This window comes from Castor canadensis, chromosome 4, assembly GCF_047511655.1.
Source record: "Castor canadensis chromosome 4, mCasCan1.hap1v2, whole genome shotgun sequence".
Lineage (NCBI taxonomy): Eukaryota > Metazoa > Chordata > Mammalia > Rodentia > Castoridae > Castor > Castor canadensis.
The window spans coordinates 38,514,429-38,533,997 of record NC_133389.1 but is presented as its reverse complement, the minus strand read 5'-3'; the positions used below and the strand labels follow the sequence as shown (position 1 = coordinate 38,533,997).

At 42.3% G+C, this 19,569-nt stretch overlaps 1 protein-coding gene across 4 annotated transcripts in view; it reads right to left on the bottom strand.

Annotated features, from left to right (window-relative positions):
* Positions 1-19,569, bottom strand: part of Tpgs2 (tubulin polyglutamylase complex subunit 2) — a 58,595-nt gene that overhangs the window by 9,141 nt on the left and 29,885 nt on the right. For 2 of the 4 annotated variants that reach the window (XM_020166324.2, XM_020166325.2), the window contains one exon: positions 10,535-10,663. The exons of the other annotated variants lie outside the window; for them this stretch is intronic. In XM_020166324.2, coding sequence (XP_020021913.1) covers positions 10,535-10,663 — 129 coding nt within the window. The remainder of the gene's footprint in view (positions 1-10,534; positions 10,664-19,569) is intronic. 4 annotated transcript variants of the gene reach the window in all.

The following is a 19,569-nucleotide window of genomic DNA, read 5'->3' as shown; positions in this document are numbered from 1 at the left end:
GTACTTATGAGTTTTCATAGCCTGTATTTCCCAGACTGGAATTCTGTTACTCATTTCTGAATAAATATGATTTTTCCAAGAGCCATTCTCTATTGTTATTTTAGATTGACAAGTGGTTATCTTCTTTTGTGTTTGTTTTATTTTTTGGTTTTCAGGATTAAGTCCACATGACCATCTTATTTGAAAAGAGTAATCTTCCATTATTTCCCTAACCAAATGGGGAACACAAAACTCTGGGATGGCCTCCAAGATTACTGCACCCGGTATATACATCTCACGTGGTAGTCAGGACCTGTGAACATGATGGATAGTCGTTCCTTTGATAAGGTTACATAAAAAAAGATATGTAGCACATGGGAAGGAATTTTTCTGTTGGCTTAAAAGTAAACTGCCATGTGGTGAAAAGGTCATGTGGCTAGTATCTAGAGGTAGCCTTAAGTTGCTGAGAGTAAACTCTGGCCAAAAGCCAGGAAGGAAATAGTCATTTTAGTCCCACAAATGCAAGAAATTGAAAACAGCCAACCACAGTAACCCTGCAAAGAGGGCCCTGTGCCTCAGATGAAATCACAGTTTCTTAGATAACATCTTGATTTCAGCCACCAGAGTTCAGCTATAGGTTAGCTGAGTCTTTTGCTTAGCCATAGTGCCAGAGTACTTAGCAAAAGAGAGGACCCAGCCACTCTGTAGCTGAATTCTTGACTCAGAAATTGCTAATGAACAAAATTGACATTCTATTTCTGGAGTTTTAAGCCATTAAATCTATGGCAATTTTTCACAAGGGAACAGAAAACTGATACAGCAAGGCACTCTGTTTTACCCAACCAAGGTGTAATATTTCTTTCCTAGAGTAAAATGAGATTTTTTACTTTCTACTTCTTTCCTCCTTTCTCCATTCTCTATATAGGAGCACTGAAACTACTATATCAGTTGGATAGGGCTCCTGTAACAAAGTACCATAAACTAAGAGGACAGAAATTTATCGTCTCACAATTTTGGAAAACAGAAGTCTGAGAACAAAGTGTTAACAGACTTTGTTCCTTTTGAGGGCTATGGGGATGAATCTGTTCCATGCCTTTCCCCTAGATTCTGGTTGTTTGCTGGAAATTTCTGGTGTTCTTGGCTTGTAGAAGAATCACTCCCCACCCCAATGCCTTTCCCTTCAAGTGACATTCTTCCTGTGTGTGCTTGTGTGCAAATTTCCTCTTTTTTGCAAGGCTCACCCCATTCCAGTATGATCTAATCTTAATTAATTACATCTTCAATATGGAAATAAGGTCATTCTGAAGAATTGGGAGTTAGGACTTGATATTTTGGGGACAGGATGCAATTTAGACTATAATATTCTTATCTGGACTCTTTGCACCTTAAGTTTAACTGAAATAGGACAGTACAGTTAGGACATTCCTCGTACTCTGTTCAAGACTTCTTACATAACAGTTATATATAGCATATTCCTAGATATTATGACTTCCTTTTTGTAACTCAAGGTACACTTAGTTTGTATACATAGGACTCTCAATGTTCACTCCTTTTCTTTGGTTGAACCCATAAATGCTTTTTTTAGTATCTTCTCTTTTCTACTGTTGCATATGAGAACTCTGATGTTAGTCTAATTATCATTTCTTCATAAGTAATTTGTTATTTTTGCCTAAAAGCTTTTAGGTATTTGTATAGACGTCTATGTTTCTTTGGTTTAGGTGAATCCTTTAAATTTGCAGAAAAATTTTCTTTCATTAACATTTACTTATTGCCTTTCTATTTATTCTTTTTCTCTTTCTTGAACAACTATAATCCCAATGGAAGGTGTCCTGGATCTGGTTTTTACTTCTCATACTTTCCTTCCTTTTCTTTCGTAACTCTCCTCTTTAAAATTTATCTGTATTTTACAATATTTCTTGCACTTAATTTTTTTGGCTAAAGCAGGTATACTCCACTTTAATGGTTTGGGAATTTTTACTTTGAAGTCTTTGTGCTGTATGAAATCTTAACTGTTCTTATCTTCTTTAGGTTTTACCTGTGTCCTCTAGCAGTTTCAGTTCTTTGGTTGTATATCTTGACATTTCTTCTGATTGTCTCTTCTCTGTCTGCAGAGTATGCTGAATACCCCGAGAAAAGTCAATATTTTTCTACTTAGTGTTTTTTTTTTTTTTTGTCTGTATTACTTTTTGAGACAGAGGCTCTCTCTGTAGCCCAGGCTGGCCTCAAACTCACCATCCTCCTGCCTCAGCCTCCTCAGTGCTGGGATTACAGGGATGTATTATGACATTAGACTATACATAGACTTAGGTCAAGTTGTTAGACTACTGTAAAAAGGCATGAATTCAAAACAGCAGATTGCAGATACCCATCACATTCCTGCATCTCCACAAAGCAGTAATAAAACTTCACTTACCACTAGGTAAGGCAGACAAATTAGGAAGCCATGAGAAGACATCAGTAAAAGACACTAGACAGCTAGTGGTTTTAGAAAAGAATATTGAACTTTAGATCTATAAAAGAAACAAAGAGAACACTCTCCTTGGGCAGAGCCCAAAGCAGCCCCACAGAAGTGGGAACTGATCTGCTCTATCCCTCAACTATGACCATTCCAGCCCAGCATATTGGTGGTAAGAGCCACCAGACCAAGCCACCTGCAAAGGAAACAACCACTCAGAGGGCTAAGCACAAGTGAGCAAGCCTTACCCCATCCAGATGGACACCAAACCAGTGACTGTTACCCTGCCCAGGGCAAAAAAGTGGGCACAGGAATGCGCAAGCCCTGCAGAGCCCCCTGCAATCAATCAGCTATGTCCCTATCTTCATCACCTAGCCCAGTATGTATGTGCATATACAACCATGAGCCTCTCTGCATACAGGCTGATCAGAGGCTGCCAAACCTTGCTTTTTGGCACCTGGGTCCCATACCCAGGGCAGAGATCTTGCACAGGAGCAAGCTAATTGTCTACAGCCTTAAACCTACCACCTAATCAAGCACATATATGAAGGATAAGAATGACTGGTCTGTCACTGTGTAAAGGGAACATCAAACTGGAGGCCTAGGTAGAAAGGGAAAAAGCTCTGCAGACAGAGCTTTCTTCTGCTGAAGCTGCTACTGGACCTTCTGTGCAGGGTAAGATGTAGAGAGTGGATATACTCTGACCAGTGGTCTGTAGCCCCTTCACCTGGCCCCCAACTGCTACTTCACATACCTAGATTCACCCACCACTCCAAAATCCCCCAGCAGGACATAGTTGCCCTACCTCCAGAATGGACAGTCCATGGGAATTGCTGCTACTCTGCAGAAATGGCCCTGCCTCACTTTAGCAGCTGCCCCTGGTCTAGATCATTAACAGATTATGGAACATCACACCTAGGTTGTTTCCAGAGGAGATATGTGAGTAAACCAATGAAATCCAGAGAATCACTAGGGAATACTATGATAACCTATATTCTAATAGACTGGAAAATCTGGAAGAAAGGGATAATTTTCTAGATGCATCTGACCAACAAAATTTGAGTCGAGCATATAAACCACCTAAACAGGAAAAGTCCAGGGCTGGATGGATTCACTGCTGAATTCTACCAGACCTTTAAAGAAGAACACCAATGCTCCTCAAAATATTCCATAAAATAGGAAAGGAAGGAACACTACCAAACTTGTTCTATGAAGCTAGCATTATTCTGATACCAAAACTGGTTTAAGGACACAGCAACACAAAATTTCAGACCAATTTCCTTGATAAATATAGACACAAAATTCTGAATAAAATATTTGCAAACCAAATTCAACTAAAAAGATCATGCACCATCATCAACTTGGTTTCATTCCAGGAATGCAAAGATGGTTCAATATAAGCAATCAATAAATGTAATATAGCACATTAACAGAACAAAGGACAAAAACCACATGATCATCTCAATAGATGCAAAAAAGGCTGTAGACCATAAAAGTTATAGCCAAGATTATAATATATGGAGAAAAACTGAAACTATTTCCTCCAAAGTGAGGAACGAGACAAGAGTGCCTACTCTCCCCAATACAGTACTAGAATCCAAGACAAAGCAATAAGGAAAAGGAAAGAAATAAAAGGGACTCAAATAGGAAGGAAGAAGTCAAATAATGATGATATAATACTATATACCTAAAGACCCAAAGACTCCACCAAAAAATGCTTAGATCTCATAAACACTTTTGGCAAAATCAACATGAAAGCTAGCAGCTTTTTTATATACCAATAATGAACAGGGTGAGAAAGAAATCAGGGAAATAATAGCCTCACAGAAACTAAATACCTAGGAATAAACCTAACTAAGTAAGTAAAAGACCTTTGCAACAAAAACTAAAACCCTGAAGAAACTGAAGGTGATACTAGATGATGGAGAGACCTCCCATGTTTATGTATCAGCAGAATTAATATTGTGAAAATGGCTACACTACTGAAAGCAATTACAGATTTAATGCCATCCCCATCAAAATTCCAATGCCATTTTTCATAGAGTTAGAAAATGCAATCCTAAAATTCATTTGGGAGCACAAAAGACCCCTAATAGTCAGAACAATCTTGAGCAAAATGAGCAATGCTGCAAGTATCACAATACATAACTTCACATTGTACTACAGAGCCATAGTAATAAAAACTACCCAGCAAAGCTATCATTCAAAATAGATGGAGCAATAAAAGTCTTCCATGATAAGCAGAAACTAAAACAATATGTGACCACAAAGCCACCATTACAAAAGATTCTGCAAGGGATCCTGCACACAGAAAGTGACACCCAACTTAACCATGAAAAGGCAGGCAGCACCAAACCACAGGATAAGAAAAAGCAAGACAGTAGAGAGTAACATCAAGCTAGGTACACACAATCAAACCTTCAAACAACTAAGATAACTAAATGGCAGGAATCACCACATACCTAACAGTACTAACACTTAATGTTAATGGACTTAATTCACCCATCAAAAGACACCGCTTGACAAAATGGATTAAAAAAGAAGATCCAACAATTTGTTGCTTACAGGAGACTCATCTCACCGACAGAAATAAGCATATGCTTAGGATGAAAGGCTGGAAGCAGATTTACCAAGCCAATGGCCCCCGAAAACAAGCAGGAGTAGCAATACTTATCTCTGACAAAGTAGACTTCAAACCTACATTGATCAAACGAGATAAAGAAGGACACTCCATACTAATAAAAGGGGAAATAGACCAAAACGAAATAATAATCATCAATCTGTACGCACCCAATGTCAACGCACCCAATTTCATCAAACATACCCTGAAAGACCTAAAAGCATATATAAACGCCAACACAGTGGTTGTGGGAGACTTTAACACCCCATTATCATCAATAGATAGGTCATCCAAACAAAAACTCAATAAAGAAATCCAAGATCTAAAATATGCAATAGATCAAGTGGACCTAGTAGATGTCTACAGAACATTTCATCCAACCTCTACACAATATACATTCTTCTCAGCAGCCCATGGAACCTTCTCCAAAATAGATCATATCCTAGGGTACAAAGCAAGCCTCAGCAAATATAAGAAAATAGAAATAATACCATGCATACTATCTGACCACAATGCAGTAAAAGTAGAACTCAACAACAAAAGTAAAGACAAAAAACATGCAAACAGCTGGAAACTAAATAACTCATTACTTAATGAAGAATGGATCATCGATGCAATAAAAGAGGAAATTAAAAAGTTCCTAGAAGTCAATGAAAATGAAAACACAACCTACCGGAACCTATGGGACACAGCTAAGGCAGTCTTGAGAGGAAAGTTTATAGCCATGAGTGCATATATTAAAAAGATTGAAAGATCCCAAATCAATGACCTAATGATACATCTCAAACTCCTAGAAAAACAAGAACAAGCAAATCCCAAAACAAATAGAAGGAGAGAAATAATAAAAATAAGAGCTGAAATCAACGAAATAGAAACCAAAAAAACCATACAAAGAATTAATGAAACAAAAAGTTGGTTCTTTGAAAAAATAAACAAGATCGATAGACCCCTGGCAAACCTGACTAAAATGAGGAGAGAAAAAACCCAAATTAGTAGAATCAGGAATGCAAAAGGGGAGATAACAACAAACACCATGGAAGTCCAGGAAATCATCAGAGACTACTTTGAGAACCTATATTCAAATAAATTTGAAAATCTAAAAGAAATGGACAGATTTCTAGATACATATGATCATCCAAAACTGAACCAAGAGGAAATTAATCACCTGAATAGACCTATAACACAAAATGAAATTGAAGCAGCAATCAAGAGTCTCCCCAAAAAGAAAAGTCCAGGACCTGATGGATTCTCTGCTGAATTCTATCAGACCTTTAAAGAAGAACTGATACCAACCCTCCTTAAACTGTTCCATGAAATAGAAAGGGAAGGAAAACTGTCAAACACATTTTATGAAGCCAGTATTACACTTATCCCAAAACCAGGCAAAGACACCTCCAAAAAGGAGAACTACAGGCCAATCTCCTTAATGAACATTGATGCAAAAATCCTCAACAAAATAATGGCAAATCGAATTCAGCAACACATCAAAAAGATTATTCACCACGACCAGGTAGGCTTCATCCCAGGGATGCAGGGGTGGTTCAACATACGAAAATCAATAAACGTAATAAACCACATTAACAGAAGCAAAGACAAAAACCACTTGATCATCTCAATAGATGCAGAAAAAGCCTTTGATAAGATCCAACATCATTTCATGATAAAAGCTCTAAGAAAACTAGGAATAGAAGGAAAGTTCCTCAACATTATAAAAGCTATATATGACAAACCTACAGCCAGCATTATACTTAACGGAGAAAAATTAAAACCGTTCCCTCTAAAATCAGGAACCAGACAAGGATGCCCACTATCTCCACTCCTATTCAACATAGTACTGGAATTCCTAGCCAGAGCAATTAGGCAAGAAGAAGGAATAAAAGGAATACAAATAGGTAAAGAAACTGTCAAAATATCCCTATTTGCAGACGACATGATCCTATACCTTAAAGACCCAAAAAACTCTACTCAGAAGCTTCTAGACATCATCAATAGCTATAGCAAAGTAGCAGGATATAAAATCAACATAGAAAAATCATTAGCATTTCTATACACTAACAATGAGCAAACGGAAAAAGAATGTATGAAAACAATTCCATTTACAATAGCCTCAAAAAAAATCAAATACCTAGGTGTAAACCTAACAAAAGATGTGAAAGACCTCTACAAGGAAAACTATACACTTCTGAAGAAAGAGATTGAGGAAGACTATAGAAAGTGGAGAGATCTCCCATGCTCATGGATTGGTAGAATCAACATAGTAAAAATGTTGATACTCCCCAAAATAATCTACATGTTTAATGCAATTCCCATCAAAATTCCAATGACATTCATTAAAGAGATTGAAAAATCTACTGTGAAATTTATATGGAAACACAAGAGGCCACGAATAGCCAAGGCAATACTCAGTCAAAAGAACAATGCAGGAGGTATCACAATACCTGACTTCAAACTATATTACAAAGCAATAACAATAAAAACAGCATGGTACTGGCACAAAAACAGACATGAAGACCAGTGGAACAGAATAGAGGATCCAGATATGAAGCCACACAACTATGAGCAACTTATCTTTGACAAAGGAGCTAAAAATATAGGATGGAGAAATAGCAGCCTCTTCATCAAAAACTGCTGGGAAAACTGGTTAGCAGTCTGCAAAAAACTGAAACTAGATCCATGTATATCACCCTATACCAAGATTAACTCAAAATGGATCAAGGATCTTAATATCAGACCCCAAACTCTTAAGTTGATACAAGAAAGAGTAGGAAATACTCTGGAGTTAGTAGGTATAGGTAAGAACTTTCTCAATGAAACTCCAGCAGCACAGCAACTAAGAGATAGCATAGATAAACGGGACCTCATAAAACTAAAAAGCTTCTGTTCATCAAAAGAAATGGTCTCTAAACTGAAGAGAACACCCACAGAGTGGGAGAAAATATTTGCCAACTATACATCAGACAAAGGACTGATAACCAGAATATACAGGGAACTTAAAAAACTAAATTCTCCCAAAACTAATGAACCAATAAAGAAATGGGCATGTGAACTAAACAGAACTTTCTCAAAAGAAGAAATTCAAATGGTCAGAAAACACATGATAAAATGCTCACCATCTCTAGCAATAAAGGAAATGCAAATTAAAACCACGCTAAGATTCCACCTCACCCCTGTTAGAATAGCCATCATCAGCAACACCACCAACAACAGGTGTTGGCGAGGATGCGGGGAAAAAGGAACCCTCTTACACTGTTGGTGGGAATGTAGACTAGTACAACCACTCTGGAAAACAATTTGGAGGCTACTTAAAAAGCTGGACATCGATCTACCATTTGATCCAGCAATACCACTCTTGGGGATATACCCAAAAGACTGTTACTCCAGAGGCACCTGCACATCCATGTTTATTGCGGCACTATTCACAATAGCCAAGTTATGGAAACAGCCAAGATGCCCCAGCACTGACGAATGGATTAAGAAAATGTGGTATCTATACACAATGGAATTTTATGCAGCCATGAAGAAGAACGAAATGTTATCATTCGCTGGTAAATGGATGGAATTGGAGAACATCATTCTGAGTGAGGTTAGCCTGGCTCAAAAGACCAAAAATCGTATGTTCTCCCTCATATGTGGACATTAGATCAAGGGCAAACACAACAAGGGGATTGGATTATGAGCACATGATAAAAGCGAGAGCACACAAGGGAGGGGTGAGGATAGGTAAGACACCTAAAAAACTAGCTAGCATTTGTTGCCCTTAATGCAGAGAAACTAAAGCAGATACCTTAAAGCAACTGAGGCCAATAGGAAAAGGGGACCAGGAACTAGAGAAAAGGTTAGATCAAAAAGAATTAACCTAGAAGGTAACACCCACGCACAGGAAATCAATGTGAGTCAATGCCCTGTATAGCTATCCTTATCTCAACCAGCAAAACCCCTTGTTCCTTCCTATTATTGCTTATACTCTCTCTACAACAAAATTAGAGATAAGGGCAAAATAGTTTCTGCTGGGTATTGAGGGGGGGAGCTGGAAAGGGGTGGAGTGGGTGGTAAGGGAGGGGGTGGGGGCAGGGGGGAGAAATGAACCAAGCCTTGTACGCACATATGAATAATAAAAGAAAAAAAAAAAAAAAAAGACTGCATAAAAAATAAAACAGCAGCAAGGTTGCAGTATCACAAAAACAAGTAAGTAAGGAGAGGGAAAGAGAAAGACTAATATGGGGTAAATATAATCAAAGTACATTATGTGCATATACAGATACATCACATGAAAACACTTTGTACAAATAATATACTCTAAAAAATAATAAGAAAAAGCATGCACCTAGTAGATGCTAGAATGTCAAGTGATTTTCATACCCCTAGGTATATAGATGTGGTACCTACCCTGGCTCAGGTCTTTTGCTGAGACCTCTCTCTTGTCTGTTTCTTTTCTAGCTTCAAAGGCAGGACTAACTAACTACTTCTTTGACTTTTAGAGAAGCCCATCACACATGTATTAAGTCAATGTAACCTTTCCCCACCCTTGGAGATTCCAGCTCTCTGAGTGACAGGCTTTGCTCAGGACCCTTTACTTTCTAGTCTTTGCCGCTGGATTGCTCTGATACTGTTCTCCAATGGCTTGTCCAGTTATGGGAGAAGCCTTACATTAGTTCTCTAAGTCAGGCCTTTAGTAATAAACCTCTGCTGCTAGTAGTCTTTTCACTATTATTTTTTCCCACTTAATTAAGTCCCAATTCTGAGGACATACTACACAAATAAAAATACCTCCTAAGATTCCCTTGTACCCATCGATAGTCTTTTGACTCTGTTCTGGCCAATGGCTTTTGGGAGAAGCTTCTGAGAAAATTATTGGTTTCCTGATACAAAAGGGAGAGATTGTGACAATATCTTTTTTTTTCCTCTTTGCCTTCTGCTCTTCTTCTTCCCATCAGGATCAAAGACTTGAAGCCTGGAGGTAGAGAATATATCTCTCAACTATGAGGATATAAACCATATCCAAAGGCCAGTGCAATAGGAAGAAAGAGGAAGATTTTTACTTTCTCCAGCAGCTATACCAACTTAGTTTCAGTTTTACTGTTATGAGTAAAATAAACTGCTACTTTGTTTAGACACTATAATTGGGTCTATTATAAGTGACTAAATACAAGTCTGACTGAAGAAGTCTTCACTTCATATCCTCTTCTCTTAGGCTCTAGCAGCCATTTGACCTATAAGCTGTTTAGCTTAGAAGTGGCAAAGAACTTGAAGGTACAATAAATGAAGAGGAAAGAAGTTGTGTTTAAACTGCTAAATTCCTTGAATCTTTTCTTTTTTTTTTTTTAACTCTTACTCAAGAGTCCTAAGAAGCTATGAATGGGAAGGGTTTTGGTTTGGTAGAACACACCACAATGCCACAACTTCCTTCCATGGCTCTTAATATTATAAAAGGGAAATAAGCTGGCTGATTTCTAATGCAAAGAAATAGCTCTGCAAGGTACCTTCATGTGTGTCATCCTCCAGGTCTGCCAGAGTCGGTGCATTAGGAAGTGAATACATGGAAGACTGGTTGAGTTGAGTCAGTTTGGAGATGCTGTTAATTACCATGCTGCCCAATGGAATGATGTGCTCTATGAGAATATCAAAAAGGAGAATGACATAAAATAACATCTTACTTATGATCACCACCATAAGTGTTTCTGCTTGAACAACATAAGCCCATCAATTGGTCCAATGGCTGAGGAATCTGATGGAAGGATGGACAGGAGAGGAACACTCACTGCATGTCCCAAAGCACTAGCCTTTCATTTAAAAAAAGAAAAAAGGAACTGGGGGCCAAGATGATGAACAGTTCTTACTGCATTTATTAGGGGACAGTTGAAGAAAATTTTTAAAAGTGGGTACCGAAAAAGAGCTGGGAAACCAAAGCCCATTTGAAAAGTAAATGGCTTAAAATATTTTTGTCTCTCCTTCCCTGTTTTAGCCAATATTCTCAAGAAGAAATGCACTTTCCAAAGGGGTAACAGTTTTGATCACATAGTGGACCATTTCTCTTTTTGTTATATGCCTTTGTGATGGAAAACATCCCTCCCATTATTTGTTATTTTCCCTTACTTAAAAGAGAGAACCTGGCAGCCATGTTACTTGGTTCTAGTCTTCTGTGATTAGAGTGTAAATAGGAACAGTAGGACTGCATGTTTTCCTTATCAATTATACACAAACACTTAAAATATGACTTCTAAAAAACTGCAATGGTTGAAGGCAATGAAATAGCTGGTGTTTAGACCATAGAATGTCCAGGAAGAAATGAACAGGAAGATTGTCTCAAGCAGGCCATAGGATATGAGAAATTGCTAGTTAAGCCATAAAATGAGTCCAGGGCCAAGACAAAAAGGTCCTATGTAGAGATAACTGCCCATTCCTGCCTTTCTTTGTCTCCTGCAAACAAATTTTCCAAAGCAGACCTCTCCTACTGCTCCTATCTAAAAAACCCCAGGTCTCTAACCCAGCACTGGCTCACCTATTAACAACCAACATATTCCTTGCAACCTGATGTCCTGCACTGCCCTTTAAGAATCTTGTGAATTTATTGTTGGGGGTCCAGCATTTTGAGTGTGAGCTCATCTGGGACTGCTGGTGTAAAATGAAATCTGAGTTCTCCACTTCTCTGAATGTCACTTGGTTTCTCATCTGACAATATTTCCACATTTCTGGAGGCCCCAGCGAGATAACAACCATTCTGGCCCTGTGAACCCCGGCTGGCGGCTGGACTGCACTGGAGTAGGGAGGGACTCGGGACCAAATGAGGCTGTGTGCCACTGACAGTATTCTGGGTCCTCCTTCGCCCTGGAGTTCCAACCCTGAGTAGTCTTGACCGGACTGGACTCCAAGGAGAAGTGGACCAACTTGCCTGGCAATTTCATCTGGACTTGGTAAACCACCCTCCCCCACACCAGCCAGGGAAGTCAGCCTTCAGACAGATCCTGTCCCACTGGGCAGAAGGGGAGTTTGATCAGCTCCTGGGAACCTTTGAGAGGAGTTTCGCAGGTCAGGGACTTCCCCAAAAGGGAAGGAAAACTGTAATAACTTTGGTGTGAATGTGTGTGTGAATGAGTGGCCTGATTCATCCTCACTTCAGGCTCAAGTTTGTGGCTCCGCGGCTGAAAAGCTATAGAGTCCGAGTGGGTCTGTCCTGCAGTTCCATGGTGATCCTCATATAGCTTAGGGCAGCGTTTGGGAAACCCAATCTAGAGTCAGAAGGCCGACCTCACCATTGATGCTAAGAGGCACCCAAGTTCCTTCAGGATGTGGCCAGGCAGACATCTGATTGGTCTCTTCTCTTGAAAGGGCACCCACCCTTGTTTGTCTTTGTGCCACCGACGCAGGGGGAATACGTAAGGTGGATTATAGGGGACACCTCTAACTGCCATGGGTGGAAGTTCCTCAAAACCCACAGTCCTAGAGTGTATGCTTAAACATTAAGAAGGAATTCTCGGGAAATTACGGGATCAAAATGTCTCCTAGAAGGCTGCGCATGCTGTGTGAATTAGAATGGCCCACTTGAGGAATGAACTGGCCCCCCGAAGATACCCTAGATTTGCCCACTGTCAGGGCCATTTATCAGGTCATAATAGGAACCCTCGGACACCCTGATCATATCCCCTATATTGACTCCTGGCTTCAGGTGCCTCAGACCATGCCCCCTTGGGTCTGATTCTGTGGCAACAAAAAGGGACAGAGCAGAGTTTTTGTGGCCTAGGCAATGAAGCCTAAAAACCAGAAGCTGATCAAACCTGTTCTGCAAGGGTATCCAAAAGATGAACTACCTGTGCCCCCACCATACATTCCCAGCACACCCACACCATCAGAGCAGCCAGTGCCACCTTTCCTAGACAGTCTGCCACCTTCAGTGAGTCCCCCTAAGCCCTGTCAGCAGCCTCCCAGTCCTAGCAACACCCCACACCCATACTCGGCTTGGAGTCTGAGTCCACAGTCCCTGAGCCACTGCCTTCGTTCAGGCACCAGCCCCTCAGGCCAGGGCCCTGCAAATGCCACTCTGTGAGATGCAAGGGCCCCAGCAGACTGATGCTGATGGCACGGTCCAGCCTGGTCCAGCTCCATCCTCAATTACCAGCCTTTCAGTACAACTGACCCCTTAAATTGGAGGAACCACACACTGCCATATTCAGAAAACCCCCAGGCCATGGTCAACCTCCTAGAATCCATATTTCAGACCCATCAACCTACGTGGGATGACTGTCAACAGATCCTCCTGACATTTTTCAACAGAGAAGAGTGACAGCAAATTCTGACAGAAGCTCACCACTGGCTCCAAGGGCAGGCCCCAGCAGGAACCCTAGATGCAGAAGCTTGGGCAAGAGAGGAGGCCCCTGATGCGTGGCCTACCTGGAACTTCAATACAGCAGAAGAACGAGGAGTCCTTACTCAATATCACACCACCTCCTACACGAGCTCAGGGCTGGAGCTAAGAGACCTACCAACATGTCCCAAACTGTGGCAGTTATCCAGAAGCCAGAGGAAACACCAACTGATTTTTATGAGGGACTCTGTGAGGCCTTCTGGGTGTACAGGCCCTTTGATCTGGAAGCACCAGAAAGCCAGCAAATGGTCAATATAGCATTTGCGGCCCAGTCATATGCTGATATTTGCCGGAAACTTCAGAAACTTGAAGGCTTTGCTAGAATGAATGCCACCCAGCAGTTAGAAGTAGCAAAGAAAGTCTTTGTAAACTGGGAACATGAGGAAAAACAAGAAGCTGCTAAAAGGATGAAAGCCAAGGTGTCCTTATTTGCTGCAGCAGTCAGCTCTGCCCTGGAAGGGGAGACCCAGTGAAAGAACCCCACTCCAACGAGACCAATGTGCCTACTGCAAGGAGACTGGCCACTGGAAGAATGAATGCCCCTGCTGCAAGGGACCAGCATCAGAGCCTAACAAAATTACTCCAGGAAAGAAGACAGGCTGGCAACCCGTACCAGAGGCCAAGAACCTCACTAGGCCTAGTAGGAATTGAGTCAGACTAGGGAAGACCAGGCTCCTTACTACTAGACTCGAGAGCCCACGGTTGAAATGAAAGTGGGGGGCCAACTAATGATCTTCATGGTGGACTCAGGTGCTAAGCATTCTGTAGTCACTAAACCTGTAGCCCCACTCACTGAGCACAGGGAAATAGTCAGAACCACTGGCACACAAACTTTGCGGCAGTTCTGCTGACCCTGGACAGGCCAACTAGGAGGGCACTCATGAATTCTTGTATTTACCAGAATGCCCAATTCCTCTGCTGGGAAGGACTTATTAACAAAGCTCAAAAGCCCAAATCATCTTCACCCAGGGAGGGCCTACAAGCCTTATGGTGAGAGGACCAAATGCCCTCATGGTAGCAATGACCATGCCTACAAAAGAGGAATGGCAACTCTACTGCCAGGAAAAGGGGGACCTGGTGAAGCCCATCTGCCTGCTGGAAGAGTTTCCTGATGTTTGGGCTGAAAAAGGGCCTCCCAGCCTGGCTTGCAACCACATGCCTATAATGGTAGATCTCAAACCTGGGCTCTCCCTGTTAGGCAATATCCAGTGCCATGGGAAGCACGCCTAGGAATTCAGACCCACCTATAGCAGCTGAAGGATGCAGGGATATTGATTGAATGCCAATTGCCATGGAACACCTCACTGTTACCCATCAAGAAGGCAGGAGGAAATGATTACTGGCCTGTCCAGAACCTGTGGGCAGTCAACAATGCTGTTATCATGCTGTACCCAGTAGTTCCTAACCCCTACACTCTCCTGAGCCTTCTACTGACACAAGCAAGCCAGTTCACCTGCCTGGACCTAAAGGATGGTTTCTTCTGCCTTCACCTGGCCCCAGTTAGCCAGCCTCTGTTTCCCTTTGAATGAGAAGATCCCCATCTGGAAGAAAAACACAAATGGCCTGGACCAGATTGCCTCAGGGATTTAAAAACTCACCCACCTTGTTCAGGGAAGCATACTGGTGGATTTGTCAACTTTTCTGGAAGAAAATCCAAGTTGTACTTTGCTCCAATATGTGGATGATCTGCTCCTGGCAAGCCATGACTGGGAGAAATGCTGGGAGGGGACAAAGGCATTGCTAGCCCGACACTCTGAGGCAGGCTACAAAGTTTTCTGGAAAACGGCCCAAGGTTGCCAGGAAGAGGTCCGATACCTCGGATTCATCATCTCAGAAGGACAACGCACCCTGGGTCCTGAGAGGAAACAGGCTATCTGCTCCATCCCACAGCCAAAGACCAAAAGGGAGGTCTGAGAATTCTTGGGAGCAGCAGGATTCTGTCGCATCTGGATACCCAGACATTCAAAACCTGGCCAAACCACTCTACAAGGCCACAGCAGGCTCCGGAAAGGACCTTCTAAACTGGGGCCCAGACCAAGAAAAGGCTTTCTAGGAGGTTAAGAGACTGTTAACCAACATTCCTGCACTAGGGCTGCCAGATGTAACATGACCATTCAATCTCTTTGTCTTCGAAAAAAATCACACAGCTCTGGGGTTCCTCACCCAAATGGTGGCTCCACGGCAGCAGCCAGTGGCTTACCTGTTGAAGTACCTCAGGGTGGCCTCCATGTCTCCGAGCCTTGGCTGCTATGGTAACTCTAATCAGGGAGGCTAACAAGTTCACCCTGGGACAGGACATTAATATTAAGGTCCTTCATGTAGTCATGGTCCTAATGAATGGGCAGGGTCATAAATGGCTGACCAGTTCCAGAATGGCCAATTACCAAGGACTACTATGTGAGAATCCTAGAGTCAGACTTGCAACTGTATGAACTTTAAATCCTGCCACCTTCTTGCCTACTCAGGAAGAGTGCCCAGAACATAACTGCGAAGAGGTAATGGACAGTGTGTACTCCAGCGGGCCAGACGTAATGGATGTCCCGTCTCAGATCAGAGCTTGAATTCTTCATAGATGGAAGCAGCTTTGTCTAGAGCGGACGGTAAAAGGCTGGGTTTGCAGTCACCACTGCCCTACTACAAGGATGGTCCGCACAACAAGCTGAACTTTAGGCATTGGTCCAGGCATTACGATATGCAAAGGGAAAGCAGGTGAACATCTACACAGATTCTAAGTATGCCTTTGCCACCCTGCACATGCATGGAGCTATATACAAGGAAAGAGGACTGCTGACAGCAGGGGGAAAAGAGATTAAAAACAAAGAAGAAATCCTCCAACTGCTGGAAGCAGTCTGGGAACCATCTCATGTGGCTGTTATGCACTGTAGAGACCACCAAATGGGTACGGACAATGTCAGTAGAGGAACCGCCTGGCTGACCAGGCAGCAAGGAGGGCAGCAGAAGAGCTAAGCTCCTCTGGAGTGCTGAAGCAAACTGCCAAACTTCTGTTGGCTCTGGAGCTGCCTCCCACCCTGAATTATACCAAGGAAGAAGAACAATGGGCAAAAGATGAAAAAGGAATAAAAGAAAAGGGAGGCCGGTGGAAGTTGCCTGACCAGAAACTCTTTGTCCCCAGTGCTATAGCAGCCCCTCTGGTAAAACAAGAACACGAACTAATGCACTTGGGGAAAACAGCCCTGGAAAAACTATTGGACAGATACTATTTCATTCCCAAGCTCCCCATCCTTTGCGGCCAAATAAGTGCTAGATGCATTACATGTGCACGAAACAATGAAGGTCAAGGGCCTAAGCCAAGCCCTGGGGTACAAACAACAGGCATCATGCCTTTTGAGGAGCTAGAAGTCGACTTCACAGAGGTCAAGACCTGTCAAGGATAACGAAGCCTCTTGGTTCTTGTCTGCACTTCCTCAGGTTAGGTTGAAACTTACCCCCCCACCCACAGAGAAAGCACAAGAGGTAATAGAGGCCCTTATAGAGCAAATATCCCAAGATATAGGCTCCCCCTTTCTATTGGATCAGATAGTGGACTAGCCTTTGTGGTGGAAATAGTCCAGGGCCTGGCTAAAATTTTAAAAATAAAATGGAAGCTCCATACAGCGTATAGGCCTCAGAGTTCAAGGAAAGTAGAGCGTATGAATCGGACCCTTAAAATTACCTTAGCTAAACTGCCAAGAGACACAATCCCCCTGGATAGACATGCTACCATTGGCCCTGCTCAGGGCACTCTGTACCCTAGACCCTCTGTCTACTCACCCTTTGAGATTCTCTATGGCAAACCCCCTCCCATAATAAACAGGCTCAGGGAAAAGCTGCAGATATAGAAAGGTCATCCAGAGGTGATTACCTAGGTGGCTATGAGCCTATAAAAGACATTGATCTGTGACCATCATGACTCCCCCATTATGGCTTCCTTCTGGGACAGGGAATTTTAACTTGGAACCCCCAACTGTACAACCTGCTAAATGCAAGTAACCACCTCCTTAATCTTATGAACCCACCATTGGCAGGTGATTGTTGGCTCTGCCTGTCCTCAGGTCCCCTCCATTATGTAGCAACCCCAGTGAGCCCCCACAACCAGAGCATGAATGATGCTACTCCCAACTCTACCAGCATGAAACCCAAAGTAAACAACATACAGCTGTCTCAGACAGCCCCTAATTGTATCTACAATTCAAGAGGATACTATCCAGTGGGGGAACTGCTGCTAGCCAATGAGCCTAAATCCAAAACTTTACAGTCACTGCCATTAGATATACAGTTGACAGACCATAGTGTAGCAGCCCAGGAAGCTTCTTTGTATGCAGGACCCTTGCTTATCAGGGCTTGCCAGCTAACTGGAAGGGCATTTGCACATTAGCACTCCTCACTCCCCAGATAAACATAGTGCCTAAGAACCAGACCCTCCCCATACCTTCGGGGCCCACACATGGTCAGAGAGAGCTATCCAATTCTTACGTTTACTAACAAGTGGAATAGGAACAGGCGTAGGAGGAATTGCCTCGTCAGTCTCCTGTTATAATCAATTATCTGTGGATCTAATAAATGACATAGAATGAGTGGCTAGGTCCACAGTGACCATGCAGGACCAGCTGGACTCCCTAGCATCAGTGGTCCTCCAAAATCGGAGAGGGTTGCATTTACTCACTGCCAAATGAGTAAATTGGGGGGGGGGGAGGGCTCTGCCTTTTCCTAAATGAAGAATGTTGTTTTTAATGTGAATCAGTCGGGAACAGTCAGAGACATGGCTCAGCAATTACAGGACTGGGTCACATGTAGGAGATAGGAATCAGCAAATTCCTGGAACAGATGGAACAGCATCTGGAATTGGGCCTCATGGCTACTCTCCTTGTCTGGTCCTCTTTTCATGCTTCTGTTGGCCCTAGTATTTGGCCCTTGCATTCTCAACGCCATAACTCACTTCATTAGCTCACGAATGGAGGCAATAAAGTTACAGTTCTTGGTAACCCAAAACAGGCCTTTGGGACAGGAGGAACATAATGGAATCCCTGAAATTTAGGGTCAATGCTTATCCTCAAGTAGGAAAAGCAGTGAAAAGGGAGAATGAATAGGAAGATTGTCTCAAGCAGGCTGTAGGACATGAGAAATTACTAGTTAACCATAAAATGAGTCCAGGGCCAAGACAAAAAGGCCCCATGTGGAGGTAACTGCCCATTCCTGCCTTCCTTTGTCTCCTTCTGTAAACAAACTTTCCAAAGCAGACCTAAACAACCCCAGGTCTCTAACCCAGCACTGGCTCACCTATTAACAACTAACACATTCCTTGCAACCTGATGTCCTGCACTGCCCTTTAAGAATCCTGTGAATTTATTGTTGGGGGCCCAGAATTTTGAGTGTGAGCTCATCTGGGACCACTGGCATAAAATAAAATCTGAGCTCTCCACTTCTCTGAATGTTACTTGGTTTCTCATCTGACAATATTTCCAGAACAGAAAGACAGCTAAAGAACACATCAGAAGTTTTTTTGTTGCCTTTTCTGTCACTGACTTAAGCTATCATGTACAGAATAGGTATGATAATGGGAATAAAAAATATTCACAAAATATTCACACTTCCTTTCAGGCAGGCTTGTCAAGGGGTTAGACTTTCCGTAATGTGGGTAAGGGAGAGTCTTATCAGTCAGTCTAGTTTCTGTCCCTTGTCTGTTTCTCCAGGTTCGGAAGGCCATGGCCATGCCATAGGAAGAGGATACTGATGCTTGTCACAGTTGGTTTTTAAGCCATTTGAGGAAATGATTTAGCTAAAGTATAAAGTCAAATGTCAAGCTAAAAAAAAGTCGTCTCAAGAAGAGTGTGTGAATCACCAAAAAAAGGAACTCAGATGTAAGGCAGAGCTGATAAAGGGGAGTCTGCTTTGTAGATTTGCTGTACAAAAGAAGGCACTCCTCCATAGGGATAGCAGTGGGGAGGTTTCCTACGGACAAAGGAGCTCTGGGAATGGAGTTGGAAGCAATAAAGGACAACAGAGGCAAGGGCTGCCAAGTCTCTGCTGGGAATGGGCTGGTCTCTAGTGGCTAGATCAGAATTTCCTAGCTTACAAACATTTACACGAGTCTTCATCTAAATGTGCAGTGCTGCCTTTCTTTTCTACATGGTACCTGCAATCTCTGGTTGTGAGTTC